Source organism: Motacilla alba, chromosome 2, assembly GCF_015832195.1.
Source record: "Motacilla alba alba isolate MOTALB_02 chromosome 2, Motacilla_alba_V1.0_pri, whole genome shotgun sequence".
NCBI classification, from domain to species: domain Eukaryota; kingdom Metazoa; phylum Chordata; class Aves; order Passeriformes; family Motacillidae; genus Motacilla; species Motacilla alba.
The window spans coordinates 111,850,257-111,866,982 of NC_052017.1; the positions used below are offsets into that span (position 1 = coordinate 111,850,257).

Sequence of the window (16,726 nt, forward strand, 5' to 3'; positions counted from 1 at the left end):
CTGATGGCAAATGAGGCAGAAGGGCATGGCTTGTGCTTTCCTGGCTCAGAAGTGCTGGATATAGAAAAATGTAATGTTGATTGATGTAATAATGATCAATACTAATATACTAATATTATACTTATACTTGACTATACTATACCATACTTAATCTTAATGAAGCAGACTGAGCTCAGAAAACACACGGCTTAGGAATTAGCTAATATCTTTGGAAGAGGCCAATTTTCACCCTAAACTTGCCCTTGAGTACTGTTTTAATGCCTTGTCTTTTGGCTGCTGAAACTTTGGAGGTTTGCATTAGCACCCTAAGGAGGAGGAAGCAGAGGAGGAGGAAAAGAAGGAGGAGGAACGTCAGTGCCAGCTACACAGGCCTTTTAGTACCCATTACTGATGATTTCACATAGCAGTTTGGCAGGAAGCCAAGTACCTAGCGTTTAACCTGGTTAGATGTGAGGCACTAGTGTGAAGGTACATAATTAACAAAATTACCAGCTAAATTCCAGATTCTTTACTGTTGCTATAAACCCAGCTCAGAATCCTCTATCAGTCACGCGACAAATGCTTAAGCCAGCAAGAAGAGCCAAAAATACTTCCTTACGTTTGCTGCTAAATATCTGTCTCCCACCAATGTCAATAACTTTGGTTTGTCTCCTTTCCCCTGCTAGATGCTCCAGAAGAAACCTATCCAGTTCCTTGTAGGTGCTGTGGAACACATGCCCTTGCTCTGCCTGCAGAGCGATTGCTTGCTCTAGCAAACTCAAGTTGCCTTTTGTTTTGTCCAGCTCAACTGACACGTCTGTGGTTTCTGACAGGCACTCGTTGTCATCTTCTTCACTTTCAGGGAAGAGATTCTGAATTCTTTTCTCAAAAGGATCAGAGTGAGGCTCCTGGGGTGCTCTTAGCTCTGTTTCTGAGTCGCAGAGTGTTTCACAAGGACCATATTCGACTTCTTCCTTCTTAATTTCTGGGACTTCCAGGATGCTGGGTTGATTACACTCTACAATATATTTCTGAGTTACATGGGGCTTTACACTAGTTTCTTCTGAGAAATTTGAAGAGCTATCCCACTCGTTGTCCATAATTTCAGAGTTACTTTCATTTTCCTCAGATGAACAGTATTTTGGGTCAGAGATAGCAGTCTTTTCCTTTCCTTCAGCTGAGCTAATCAGGTAACATTCATCAGCGTCATCACTTTCTGTTTTTAATGATTGAATGCCACTATCATTTAGATTTTCTGCCACTGCTTGACTGGGTGCATCTTTTGCTACTTTTCCCATGTTCATCAAAGATTTGGCCACGGCATCCTGATAGCTGGAGTAGTTGTCTTTTCTTTGACTGGAATTTTCTTGCCCATCCAAATGAGGGGTTTCCTCAGATGATTTTGTAATACTCTCCTCTGTATGAGAAAAGTAGGTAAAAGAAATATGTAAGAATAACTATTTTTTGCATCTTGTAGAAGTGACATGAAGATATTGACTTACCAATTACTGTTTCGTTACTCAGAAAGGTACTCTGAAATTATCAAATTCACACCAAGGATCTGTTTGAAATGACTACTTGTAGCATGATGAAAAACCTCTCTAAAATGATATATACATTATATTATAGTTCCAGCACTGTATGAGAAAAAATTATATCCCCATTTCTCACTGATGGTGAAAACACATATTTTCTTAGAACACACGTGCACACACACAGAGTCATATACCTATATGTAAATATAATGTTCAATCCATTGATATTACATATATACATATAATCTATATAATTTGTGTGCATATATATATATATATATATATATATATATATATATATATTCCTCTGATCTATTTTCACTTTTATTTCATCTAAGATTCCCAAATATTTTCTCAAAATAAACCCTAATTACTTTTCCCATCACCCTGGATCCCATGAAAGACCTTGATGGAAAAATCCTCAATACTTCACAAAGGGCAAGCTCCTGGTCACCATTGAAATTGCCATACTAAGTGATGGATCAGGTCATGCACAGGCAAACAGAAGTGGTTGTTATGTACAGACTCATAAAGGACTTGTTAAAGACACCACTGAAATGCATCCTGTCTTTATAAACATCTTTCTTCAGAAGAAAAGCAGCAGCCAGCAGGTAATAAAGGCTGCATGTAGGAGAGGTTGTCAGTGTGGAAGACAATATGCCTTTTGTATCTCATTTAATTTTTTATAAACATTTCCTCTGACAAGGACACTCAAAAATACATCTCCATCATCTTCCTTTCTGGTAATTATCTCTCTAAAATCAACACTGGTTTTGCCAGGATCAAGTAAATATTGCCATAGTAACTAAAAGCATTTTTGGATGAAGGGAAGAATTTAGTCACAACACTAGCCCCTTCAATAATGCTGATTATAGGGTACATTCTTTTGTTGGGATCTATTCAACATAAACTGAAAAATTTAACATTTTACTTCCTAGAAAGGAGGATGAATAAACACGCATAGACTATTTCATAAGATGTGTCTGTCCTTCCCTGAATCAGAAAAACTCCAGGTTCAAATAATAAATTAAGCATAGCCTAAAATGCAAATGAAGTTTCTCTCAATAACACAGTGAGCTATTAAGAGAAAGTGTAAAGGGTTATGATAATTTTAAAGTATTATGAACTACAGAAAACAAATAAAAAGCATTTTCAGTGAATATGTCCAATTCATTGAACTATTCTCTCAATCCACTTAACTACCCACATGTGTACAATAATGATTTATAGACATTATACCTAATTATGCATATTTGGGCTGTGTTAGAGTGCCTAACAAAAGCTCTAGAAAGCAACAATTACCTCTGTTGCTTAGCTACATAGTTTAAAATATTCCTATTAAGTGCAGATTATTGTGGAGGGGAAAAGGGGGACAAAAATGCACATGTGCACCACAATGCATTTCACTTTACTGCTGCCAAACTGTTAGCATTTTGGGTCATTTCCAGTTTACATAATTGTTTGGTTCAACTGTTTGTTATATGTTAAAAGAAAATATTGATTAATTCTTATTCTTCTTCAGAAAATTGGACTCATGCAGGGAGAGGTGGCCTTGTGCACTGTGTGCATAAAGTTGTATTTAAAGAAGTGTCTGTAAACCTTCGTGTAACTTTTTAGCAGCTGGTCTAGTACCACACACATTGCACTATTCTGAACAAAGTGTGCCATCTTTTCACATCTCAGCAAGTAAGAATGATGATTTGGCTCTATAACTAACTTTAGTCAAATGGGTTTCCATTATTTGCTCTTCTGCCATTTGGAAAATAACAGAATCCCATCAGTGGGTAATTTCAAAAAGGAACAAGACCTATCTTAAAAGAAATCTCCTGCCCATAAAAAAAAAAAAAAACCAAACCAAACACATTGTTTAATATTAAAAGGTTCTTTCAGTTATTTTTATGTGTGAAAGGTGAAAAATAAGTTCATGATAAAAAAAATTGTTCCTTAAATAAGCAGCAATTTTTAAAACAATCTTTAAAAAATTGCTTTTGAATCACTCTCAATGGTTCAGCTGTCCCAGCTCTGCTTTTTACATCCACAGGCTGTAAATTTACTTTTTGAATAATCAAAACTCAGCTTAGTTTACAGTTGCATCAATCCATGAACCGAATCATTAACTGATCAACTGAAAAGAACCATGAGTTCATAATAAAGGGAGCAATATTACACTAAGAAATCCCAAGTACCTACATACTCAGACCAAATGTATGCTTTCACTGAAATTTGTTTTGTAGCTGGTAAAATTTATGCAAAAAAATATAGGTTGTATTATCGCTGAACAAGCAGGTTGGAATATATCATGTTGGCATCAAATAAGTCTTTTCAAAATCAAGTGGGATTTTTTGTGTTGACTGAAGGGCATGGTTTACCTACTTTTCTATCAATGGATTTGGCCCAACACTTGCCCTTTTTTAAAAAGGGAACCTAAAGAAATTAAATAACTTAGGTTTGTGCCACAGAGTCTACCTTTACACCCATCATAGCAATTTCCCTTCATCAAAATCTTTAAGATGTGCAGAGAACAGAAAAAGGGGAAGAAAAAAGATGTTCCTGAGCACAACTCTGGATGGTCAGGAGCCAGGCTGAATCAACACAAAAAATTTAGCTAAAATCCAATATCTTAAAAAAAAAAAAAAAAAAAAAAGTCAAAAAGCAGTAACAAAACCCCAAGACATGAACCATCCAGGAACCCTTAGTGCAACAGATTCCCTTCCGATGTTAGGAGCTAGAAACACTCCCTGCAGCCTGAACAGGCACTGAGAGGTATGGGATTTTTTCCTTGATTAATTTTTCTTAAAAATGTTAGTCAGAAGACAGAGACATTGTGTATCACCTTGCTAATTAATGTTCTGTTTGAAGATGGAGCTACCTTCTAGGCTTTCACAGCAATGGGATGCATGCTACCTTTGGAAAAATCTCCTCCTACAAGATTTACAAGTGACGGATGACTGAAAATTTTGTTGTTGTAGAAATGCCACAAAGACCTCCACTGATCTTAGTAGAACTAGGATTTGATTCTTTAATGTGAAGGACATTCTTCTTCCTCTTCTGCGTGTTTTATAGTAATCATATGTATAAAATTTGTGGGGTTTGTTTTGTTTAAGGGATTTCAATTTAGAGTGGATAAATACACAAATAACTAATCTCAGTTCATTATAAAACAATAGGACAGGCCAGGCTGGAAGGGACCTTAAAAGACCATCTAGGTCCAGTCTTTTGTGGTAAAGGGACCCTAGATGATATAATCTACCACCCTGTCTTTCAAAAATATTTGATAAGAAGAAACTGAGTGGAAAATAAATTATCTTTTAATTCTGATAGCAACCAGCAACTGAGTGACATTTAGGTTTATTGAGTTTACATATTGTCTATGATTACTAATTTCCCAGTGCCAGATCACATTCCTTATATTTCAACACTTGCTGTGCGCAGGTGACTGCCAATATCTTCCTGATATTTTCCATTGATATCTTATTTTTTGTCAGATTAACTATTTTGGCAGGACTTCTTAAATAAATGGGGGGAAACCAATTTGGTTTCATACTTTTTGTTCAACTTGAATATATATAAAAAATATTAGAAATAAGAGTAGTCAAACCATACTATGGCTATATCTTTCTGTCCCCCCATCCTTGTTCATATTTTCCAGCATACACATTGTAGAAGCTGCTATAAATTGTTGGATGTGTTTGGCTTACCAGTGTTGGAATAACAGGTATAAAAGTGCTGAGTCTAATAATCATGTTAAACAGAACACACACAGCAGTCACACGCATGAAATTGCTTTGCTAAATGTTAAAGTCAACAATGTTTTGCTAAGCATTTTTTTTCCCCTCCTAAGAGCTCTATATATTCCAGTGAAAATCTGCTCTTCAGAAATGTGTGGGATGGTGGTGGGCTTAAACTTGTTCTTTCACAGAGGTGTTGGAGAAGCAGATGTTGCTCCATATCCAACCTGCTGCAGTAGTTGTCTCTGTGTGACCTGCAAGGCATTTACCAGATCCCAGGAGAAATAATTTGTACAAAATAAATGAAAGTATGATGGTTAAACCTGGACAGAAAGGCACCATTCCAACTCTCTTAGAAGTCAAACATGTCTTGCATCCTGTTTCAAAATACTGTGGAATTCAAGTTCAAGTGGAATTCAAGCAACTACCTGAAGTTGAGCTGCTTTTGAGGACACTGATATCTTCCTGTAACTCTGTCCTGTCTTCATTTTCCTCTTTGCATTCCAAGCTGGGGCTGTAGTGGCGGGGTTTCATTAATAAGGACTTCCTTTTGTTGACAGGAATGCCTGATATCTGATCTTCAGCTTTTCTCTTCTTAGCCATGGAGCATTTGTAGGCACTGCAATGATCAATTGCCAGGGACAGAGAGAAAAATGGGAGCAGTGAGGAGAAAACTTTTAAAAATAGCACCACCCTATAGTTTATTTTGAAGTATAAAAATGAGGATTGGCAAAATGTTAAATCACTTGCAGTTTCAGCAAATTCTGTCTAGAAGATATTTAATTTTAGCTCAGGTACTGAAAGTCCAGGCCACAGGCAATTCCTGTTTCTTTTCACTGATGCCAAAATCTTTTTGGGGGAAGGGGAATGAGGAGTAAGACAAAACCAAAAAAATCCATAACCCAACAGCCTTAAGGAAAGGATAAACAAAATTGTAGCGTGCTGATAATCCAGGACAACAGCTATAGGGAAAATTATACCACCAGTTACCCTGAGCCTTTGGTCCTTAACCTTTACATCAGTATGAACATCCAATTACACACGTGGAGTTCAACAGCATAACACCTGTGAGAAACACACTGTACATTGATAACATTGTGCAGCACAGTTCTCTCTTTCAATATTAGTCCTGAGCATTGGTTTCATTTAATTTACTCCAGACATAAAAACCTGGTTTAAGCTCTACTCAGTTCTCTGTAAAGACAATGGAAAAAGACTCCTGCAAAGGGCTATTCATCTCACTTGTAGCTATTTCTATGTGATAAAAGGGGGAGCTGTTCCCTGGGAAATGTCTTACCCAGTTCAGATGCCTAACTTTCAGATGACTGACAGGAGGAGGAATGGCAGGAATTTAGAGAAGAAGATCTTTAGGTTTAATATACCTTTTTCCGGTTCCTAATAGACCCATATATTGATCTGAATATTCACTTGGTTCTGAAGTTATTTCTCCAAATCTTTGCCACTGTACAAAACTCGGTGGCATGTAGGTGTTACAACATAAGACGCTTCCCTAAAGAGGCTGGAATCTTCAACACTCTTAATAATTTTTCATGTAAGTGATTTGACATGATTTTATTTTTCTCTCTCACACAGTATACTAAGAATTTTTTTGTAGTATGAATAATACTGCTCACATTATATCTGTCAGATATGAAAAAACTGCATATATGGATCTGTGTAATCCACTCACTGGTTTCTCCACCTTAGGTACCCCCAGGGTGCATTACAAATCTGCAAGATGCCCTCAGGTGATGGATTTTGCATTTGGCTCACTGACTTAGCTGCAAGATTTGCAAGAAAAAGCCATGTATGAAGAGAACTGCTATTGGTTACACATATTACAAGCTCAACAGCATAAATTCATCCTTCCAAGGTATCTTATGTGCACTAAATTGGCTCAGGTTCTGATTGTTTTGGATGAAAGCATATGACTAACTTAAGCTTTTTGTTAAAAAAAAACAAAACTGAAAAAAACAACAAAAAAAACCCCTGGTTTTGGCTAAGCACCTTTTTGGCAATTCCTCATTGCAAACATGAAGGACATGTAAATACAAAGATCTACATTTTAAGGGGAATGTTAAAATTCCATCATATACATCTCAAACACTGGATATTCTTGATCTTCTGGAGGCTAAAACGCTATGGGCATCTGGAATCCAGGAATATGGGATGGTAAGCATATGCTGTAGTTGAATAAAATATGGCTTCTGTGTTATTTCTCTATTTATGAATAGAGAATAACATGAATTTCATAATAAAGGTCAGAATCACAGTAGTATCAGTGTACCTCTGTAAAATAATGCCTATATAACAGATATCAGAGGTGGATGCAGTGTCAAAAAATATATATAATTTGTTTCTAAGGAAATACAGTTACTCAGTTCATATTTGTGAATGGCATTTCATACCAGTAGTGTTGTTCCGGGAAAATTGAATAAATTACAAAAGTTTGAAATTCCTTCATACACAATTGTTTTATCAACCAAGTGTGCCAAAAGCACACTTTCACTAGGTGTGCTTTTGATGTCTCTCATTTATTTGTCAAGCTAACCTCCAGTAGCTACTGTGAAAGTGTTTAGAGTATGATGAATTTCCAGTGTTTAATTCCCCTTTGACAAAAGTACAACTGTTTCTTACACCAGAATAATTAACAGATTTTTTGGAGCAGGAGATCCAATTGGATCATGTAATATGCCCTCCTGTGCAACACAGGTCACAGAACTTCATCTATTTCTTCAGCCTTAATCCTGTAATTTGTCTGAGTATTGTCAAGATTTGACTAAACTCAAGGGAAAACGTGACAATATGGTAATTTCATTGCTGTATTCTTGCTCACTGAGTACAGTCTTTTTCTAGTACTATAATATTACATGTCCCACATTGTGGACTGGCATGACACTTACTCAACACTTTGGTTTTTCACCACAACTCAAAAAGGGACTCAAATTCAGATGTCAGCAGACCATGGTCCAGAGCAGTGTGGGAGTACTGCTGCCCCCTGCCACCTGCAGATCTACTCTGGGAACTGAGAGCACAAGAATCCCACCTAACAGAGCCATCACAGTTTACAGCAGTAAATCAAAAGCTGCTGCATCAAAGTTGGGAAAGGAGGTCCACAGATCTTACTGGGAGCACATTAGTCATGTTAGAAAATTTCTCCTCTATGAAAGACTATGATATATTAGCTTGTCCTTATTGTATCTTTTCTGTACATGAGCTGTCACCCATACAGATTTTCTCCACAGATCCCATTATTTTTTAAATATTCATAAGATTCATCTTTTGGCAAAATCATTCCTGACACCATTCTGATTACAGGAAGTTGACAAACATAGTTGTCACTTATTACCTCAGGAGTTCAAATTGCTCTCAATCCTCCAGGAAGAGATTTTCCAGCTCTTGCTTTTGCTGATGGTCCTTTAAAATTCTGGTTTTGAGCTTTAATTGGAATCTATTAGTTTGCAGGAACCAGTTTAAAGTTCTATCACAAATCAGAAAATTCTCCCCTTTTCTACCCTGCAGTGCTTAAAATGAAAAATTTAAATAAAACCAGAAAAAAATTTCACAAGTGGCAGCTTTTTCAAGTACACATGATTTGTAAAGGATTTGATAATGGAAAACAGGAATTCTAGTACTATGAAAAGAATATATTTATGCCTTTGTAATATTCATGTCATGCCGACTTCACCTTTGTCTTTAGAAGTTTCTATTTCTCTCTTTTCCTTGCATGCATTCATACATAAACTCACATGTAGGTTATCACTGATTTGTCAAGCTGTACTTTGTCAAGTGGTAAACCTATAATTTAGCTTCTCTATTACTCATCTCTTAAATTCAACATCTAATAGTTTTGTTGCTATTTATCAATGGCCTGCTTGTTGTCATGGAACACTGATTCAGCTGTCAAGGTTATTTGGTAATCCAAGGCTCATAAAACAGGAGAAGATCATTTTGTTATGAGCCCAAAGCCAATACATAGTTGGGTTGTTTTTTTTTCCCCAGTTTAACTGTGCTTAAATTTTATGGGTAAAACATCATGTCTGTATTATCTAGAATGAGCAAAGTTTTTTTTATATCTTTTTTAGTCAATGATTCAGTTACCAAAACCTGTATTGTGTCAATTATCATAGTGTGAGTCAAGAGGTTAAAATCTCTTACATTTAGGACCTGGCTGCATACACTGAAAAAAGCCCCAAGATAAATCTTTCATAGATATTACATACCTAAATAGATTTTGGAGGAATTTAATGGGTCAGTCTCTTTCCTTTATTTCTTTTCAGATAACATCTTGCAGATACAGGTAGTACATGCAGTACTGCCCATTGGATCCCTACCACAAAAAAATGTCTCAGAAGAGAGAAGTTTTAAGCAGGCCCAAACACATAAAACTTCTCTTAAAAACTGGCCATATTTGGTTTTCAGTTGTTTGTTTTGGGGGGTTTTTTGTAGTTTGTTTGTTTTGTTGATTTTTGTTTGTTTGGGGTTTTGGGGTTTTTTTCTTTCTTTTTTTTTTTTTTTGTGTTTGTTTGTTTGGTTGGGTTTTTTTGTAATTGGTTTATCTAAGTGGTGTGTTTGTCAAGCCTTCAACCTGACCTTTAACTACTTTGTAGCCAGCAAGGATTTGTTGCAGTTAATCAGCTGGCAAGACTTCCAGACCTCTGAAGATTTTTTCTTATTCACAGTAGCCTGCAGATTGGCAAAGCATGAAAACAGGGAAAAGAATTGCCATAGCTGGTTAAACTAGGGGTACATTTAGCCGAAAAACTGGTGTTTAATAATACCTGTAATGCATGCCATGTTAAATAATGAGACCAGAACACACCACATCTCTGGTACACTTTTTAGATTCAAGAGAGAAAATAAATGCTTTTTAATATCAAGACACTTATATTTATTTTATACTACTATGTAAGGATCCTGTACCTTTTGTTTGTGCGAGAAAATGTAGTGGAACTTCTTAGTTGTGGAGAAAAGAATTTTAAATGCATAACATGAATAGGGTTTTGACTGTTTGCCTAACCACTGCATTACAATTAAAGGAGACAGCATCTTCTGATGTGCAGAAGCATTTGACTTCACACTCGTATTTACACAGAGAAGGTAAGTCTAACTACTCCTTAATCATATTGTGGTTAAAGATATTGCCAGATTCTTTAGACCTTAATTAGGTTTGTTTTTTTTCCAAACTTTCAGATGCCCTAAGACAATGTAGTCAAATACTACATTTTCCCTACAGGAGGGAAGAGTTGGTATTTGAAAATTCAGGGACACTTTTCAATCAAAGATGAAGCAGTAACATACAAGTGTCTGTCGTGGTTGGGCTTTCTTCTAAGAATTTTAAGAATCAGAAGTATCTAAGGAAGATACATTTTGAACATCTCCCAATCTTAGTCTCTCTTTTATATTAGTTCATTTTCTAAACCACAGATTAATTGGATTCTTTCTAATTCTTTAGCACAAGGCTACAGCAGTGAAAATATCTGAACACCTAAAATCACAGAAAAACTTTGAGTTCCTCATAAACTGATGATGATTAGGCCAATTTACTAGCACTGGATACAGAAAGGAGATGATCTGCTCCTTGGATGGATCGCATGTCAGTTCAAATTACATTGCTGATATAATTTACATCAACCATCAATGACAGAGGTTCATGAAAGGAGCTGCAATGTCAGAATTCAAAAATGAGTGCTGGTAGTCTCATCACTGCAATTGAAAACCCAAACAGGTGTTGCTAATCACAGTAACTTCAGATGGACAACAGAGGCAGGGAAGGAAGGAGGAGTGTTACTATGACTCAGTGGTTTGTCTTCAGCTTAAAACAGATTTATATTCCACTTTCTTAATTAACTCTAATTGCTTGTGAAGAGTGTATGTAAATCTTGTAGCCCAGTGAGAGTTAGAGTGTTGTCAGCTCAGATTTCTCTAAAGAGGATAACAGACAGAAAGATGGTATTAACAATTTCAAGGCGTCAGAGTCCCCACAGAAATTCTGAAAATCCACAGCACCAGTTGGGTCTGCAAGAATTTTTCCAAAGCCAGGGCTTAAGGTGGTGTTTTCAATGCCATGAAATTGTTTACTGAATATGAAAGAATTCACAAAATCTAACAGTATACAAAATCCAACCCTAGATACAAGAGACTTTGACACATAGATTAGTCACAGATTTATATATATATATAAATCTATAAAAATATAAATATATATTTATATATATATATAAATATATATATATATATATAACTTGAATGTTTTCTAAAAGAAAGAAATAAAAATGCATCACTTCGGATCATGGATACTGAAACATAAAATTTACAAGATTTATAGACACCTGGAAAAAATGACAGCTAAACAGTAATTCTGCTTACTCTATCCCACTCTAAAATCCATATATTTCCTGGATTTAAAATGAAGAAAATTCTCTCAAAGCATATAAAGGAAACTACTTATGTAATAAAGAAGGATATCTTGACCCATTCCTTTTATATTTTTTAAGAAAGATACTTGATGAGATGCTTTTCATTAGTGAGAATACCAGTTAAGAAAAGGCTGTAATGACTTCAACCCATTTGTGTACCCTTCAACTCTCAATCTCAGAAGGATTTGTCTTTCAGTACCTCCTCTTTTGTCTGCTGTATGGATTAGTAAAAATGTTAATTCATTATGTTAGGATTTATACTGCAATGTGTTCTGATATTCCATCCTGCAATGAATTTTCCAATTCAGAACATCTTTCTACTCAACATGATATGAAACTATGCTTACAGAGGTTTTGTGTGTCCATTAATTAATCCCTGAATAGTGGAATGTGATGGAGCAAGGGATAAAAGAAATCACCATTATACCTACTTAAAATAAGTAAATGTAAGATTTGTGAAATGTCAGGTGGTGGAAAATTGCAAATGTCCAGAAACAACTGTTTGATTTGCAAGTTTTAGGTAGCCACACATCCGACTACCTGAAGAACCTCAAGAAGTAAGACTTTGACAGGTAGCTGAGAAAATTGCCATCAAGGTTTGGGCTAAAATTCATTAGCAGTCCAAGAATAAGTTAAATCGGAAAACAGCAGTTTTCTTTCTAGCTATTTTAAATTATTTTAAATAGTAAATTTAATAAATAATTTTAAATAATTTTTACAATTGCTAAAAATATCCAAACAAGAAAATAAAAAGTTATGGATTTAGGTGAAAATATTAAAGAACATTTGGTAACTCCAATATGAGGTTTTACAGATGAAATATTGAAGGCTAGTCCTGGAAAGGACACTGAGTTGTCATCACTGACAAGAAGTTAAACACATATTTGCCTCAAGTGCTCATCTGGAGACAGAGTTATTGGCATTAATGGTTTCTTCTATTTTACAGAATTACCAAAGGTACAGGATTATTTCAGATGATTTATAACATTTGGAGTCCATGACTGAGTGTATTGTATTTTACTGATTCAGACTAGGAGATGAGAAAAATCTGGAAAAGTATTTCAGCTGGAAACTCCTCAAAAATACATGCGGGAAAGAATTCATCACGTAAAAAGCATTTTCTTCAATCAACATTTTAAAGCATTAAAACGGTAAGAATATAAACCAATAGAACGTGTTGAAAAAAATGCTCTGCATTTGGACAAAGAGAATTGGTTACAATGAAGCTTAGAACTTGAAGAACTTACTCCAGTGGTAACTAAAGAGAATCTGATTGAATCTAATTTTTAAACAGCATACAAAACACACAAAAAAATTCATGTCATCCCTTTGTAGCTCATATACTTGGCTTACAAGTTGTATCTGTGAAAGGAACAGAGGCTGTTCTTGTGCCCTATAACAGCCACAGCAGGGTTTAAGAACCTTCTACAACTCTGGAAGTCTTATTCAATGCTCTTTTTTTCTAAAATGCCTGAGTTGTGAAAAGTTCAGTCCAGGGCTGGACCAAGATGAAAGGAATGGATATAGATGGGAAATTTTTATCTATGAGCACTAATATAGAAAAAAAACCAAGATCAGTTACTTGGTATTAAATGTCTTCTATATACACAAATAGAAAGTTTAGCTAGAAAAAATGGAGCAGAACTGGACAGATAATAATGTGGCGAAAATATGGTATCATAACTGAAAGCTGGCTGGAGCAAGATATTAAAGGATGTATTTTATTTTAAAAAGACATATAAGGAAAACAAAGGAACTGTCATAGCCTTGTTGATAAAAGAGGATTTATTAGACCCCATAAGAAGAGGCTGGGGAGAAATGGTAATGGTGTTGAGTCATTATGTACTGAGCTTGGAGATGTTTCAGGCAGTAAACTGAATGTTACAGGCCACCTGACCAGAAAGAACAACTGGACTGTGAAATGATTGAGCAAATGCAAAGACACATGTAAAAAGAGTTGAACAATGGTAAGTCAGCAGTAACAGAGGAAAAAGACATGCAGTTATGGTGAAATTCACCCATGCCTCAAGCTCCTGCCTCTGTGGGCAAAAATTCCAGGCTGCAAGAAGTTAATGAAATGGCTTTTTATTTCTCTTTTCAAATATATATTTTTTTAATTCAACTTATTTTATTATTTTGTCAGGATTCTCCAGAAAGGAAAGGCAACTCAGAGAAAGAAAACAGGGATTTAACTACTCTGATTTTCTTGTTTTCAGTTAATAAGCTTGTAGGATCGTAAGGATATTTAGATCATATGAAAAATATTACCTATAAACCCTCAATTTGAAATACTATGTCAAGGAAATTGATGACTTCTTCATTCCTGAAATCAAGAACTCAACATGGTTAAAGTTTTATGGCTGGATCCCTTTCTAACAGGTAAGTTATTTTTAGTAAGAGACAGTTTAGAGAAAATTTAGTTATTATTCCGTGCAGCTCAAGAAGTTCTTAAACTCAGTAATATGAATGAATGCCCAAGATCTGGGCCAAATCCAGCCTCCCTAGCCTCTTTTTCATTTACTCACTCAATCTGTCCAGGTTCAGTAGGTCAATAAATTCCAATGGGACCCAGGCCAAGAATTTGGCTTAGAATGGATTAAGTTTCTAGGCAAATCTACAGATCATCCACACAACCTTTGCATCCAGAAAGCCTTGCACACAAGTGGTCAGCCTGCTAGCACCAGTAAATGCTTAAATAAAAAGCATATTGGTAACTACAGTCTGGTTAAAGAAGAAGTAAAGAAGATCAGCTTTGTGGGTGGTTTGGTTTTGGTTTGTTTGGTTTTTTTTTCCAACAGAGAATGGGAAAGTAAGCAACTCATTGTCAGCAGCCAGTACCTCCCTTTAATGTAGCAGGAGGTCCCATGGCTATATTCTTTCCCTTTCCTTGCTATCTCCAGACTGTACACAGTCTGTTTCTGCTCACTTTTGCTTGGCTGAATCAACCCTTGACATCAGTCAGAGGCAGCAATTCAGCTAGCCATAATATTTAACTCATGATTGATATATATGAGGCAGAAGTTATGGGTTGGCATTTCCATCTCTGTGTGGCTGGTGGTCATCTACAGGGAAAAGATCTGCCATAAGAGGAAACGAACATTTGGGGCTGTAATGTTCTGATGCATTCTGTCAGGCAGCAGAAGGCATGAAGGCATATGCAACCCTAAATTTCTGTGTAGGTTTGGGAGGATAACATTTACTATGTGCTGATAAGCACAGAAGTTGTGATGGGGAAGACAACGACTCGTGGAATATATTAAATAGCATAAAAATTTTACTCCAAGGCAGGGAGTATTTTAAGATACCACTAGCTCCCAGGTAGACAAAACCTGAAAATAACTATCTCAATATAGCAGCCACAATAAAGTGATGTGGATTTGACATATATTATGAAAAACATCTTGCAGAAAAACATAAATTGAAACTAAATTATAATTACCCTTTTTATTATTAAATGGAGGCTTTAAGTAAAAAAAATGTAAAACCACAATCAAATATAATAAGGAAAAGAGACACTGAGACTGTGGATTTTGGCTAGAAATCAACATAGTAGACATCAAAAGAGGCCCATAATATGCTAGAAATACATCTAACGCAGTTGTTAAACAGAGCTATAAAAGTCACCTATAAAGCAAATGCACATCTCAACTAATGCAAATCCAATCCAAAATTGAAATCTGAACATTAAATGCTGTCCCTAAAAGTTCTAAATAAATGCAGGAATAAAAGGTAGAGGTCACAGTACATAGATCAACAGGTCTGAACATGTATAGGAATTAAGCAAATTATTAAGCATATTTAACAGCTCCAACCACAGTTGTCTCAAAAGAATTGAGATACAGTTCTTATTTCAACCATCTTAGTGGTTATTCAGAACAGTTCACTGGTTATTTAAGTCAAAGAACTGTTAACCCCAAGGTTACCTGCAAAATCTTAAAAGTCATTACTTATGGTCACCCAGAACCATGCTATCATTTACTGAGACAGAACTGTGGTTCTTACTACCTTATTACTTTACATTCAAAGTGACATTTTAATAAGAGTGAAAAAAATTATCTGATCTTCTCTATACACAAGTTGCAAACATTTTATGTAACCTTAAACCAGTCACATGTATATTGAAAGAAGAAAACTTGGAGATGTTTGAATTTTGATTTTCTTTCTGTGTTTCTTTTGCTATTAACTGTTGTCTTGGTTACTGGTTTAACAGTACTGAAAGAACAACTTGGTTCTGAGCTATGAAAACACCTGGTGCTGTAAAAAAGTCAAAAAGCCTGAGGTCTATCAACTCATTCAAACTCTAGGAAAAGGAAAGAAGGAAAAGAAATGAGATGGAGAGGCAGAGTGAAGAGAGAGGAGGGATGACAGCTCTGTAGATTACACAATTTGATGGCTAATTAGAGGGCTACTGGGAGGTGAAGGAGGAAACAAGGGAGGAACTTAGACATGATAGACTATAAACATGATTGCCATTACAATTTTCATTAATGCTTGATTTTTATTTTTTTTTTTTTAGTTATGATGACTATGTTGATGTACAGGATATAATAAGGATAGATGAGTTCTAACACTATTTTTTTGTCACTACTATGACTGTGACAATATACTTTGGCTATATACTTACCTTTGCCTTGCAGTAAATGGCACCACATAGTGATTGTACAGTGATTATGTTTGACTGTTCAATGTTTTCTATCAAACATCAACTACAAAATCATTTTTGTTTAGTGTAAAACATAGATTTCAAGAGATTCTTTGAGGAGATTAAAGTCTAGCACATCAGATAAAGTTCCTAAGGAACCTAACAATGTTGTCAGAAAAGAATAGTAAATGAACAAGATTTAATGGGAATTTAAGACAGCATGATTCATAATAACATGACAGACTTGCTTGTACCAGAAATCATGGAGTAAGAGACAGAGGTTAATATTTTCAGCACCCCATAACCATTTCAATTTCTACAATGGCTAGGACAGGGAGGAAGTTCTTTTCCCAAGCTAAAGAGCAAGCAGGAGATACTCTTAACTCATTCTGTTAACAGATCTTGGGAATAGCTACTCTTAAG

At 35.6% G+C, this 16,726-nt stretch overlaps 1 protein-coding gene across 4 annotated transcripts in view; it reads right to left on the reverse strand.

Annotated features, from left to right (window-relative positions):
* Positions 1 to 16,726, reverse strand: part of ST18 (ST18 C2H2C-type zinc finger transcription factor) — a 169,458-nt gene that overhangs the window by 45,038 nt on the left and 107,694 nt on the right. For all 4 annotated transcript variants that reach the window (XM_038127386.1, XM_038127387.1, XM_038127388.1 and 1 more), the window contains 2 exons: positions 5,671 to 5,861; positions 599 to 1,396 (listed from right to left, as the gene is read on the reverse strand). In XM_038127386.1, coding sequence (XP_037983314.1) covers positions 599 to 1,396; positions 5,671 to 5,861 — 989 coding nt within the window. The remainder of the gene's footprint in view (positions 1 to 598; positions 1,397 to 5,670; positions 5,862 to 16,726) is intronic.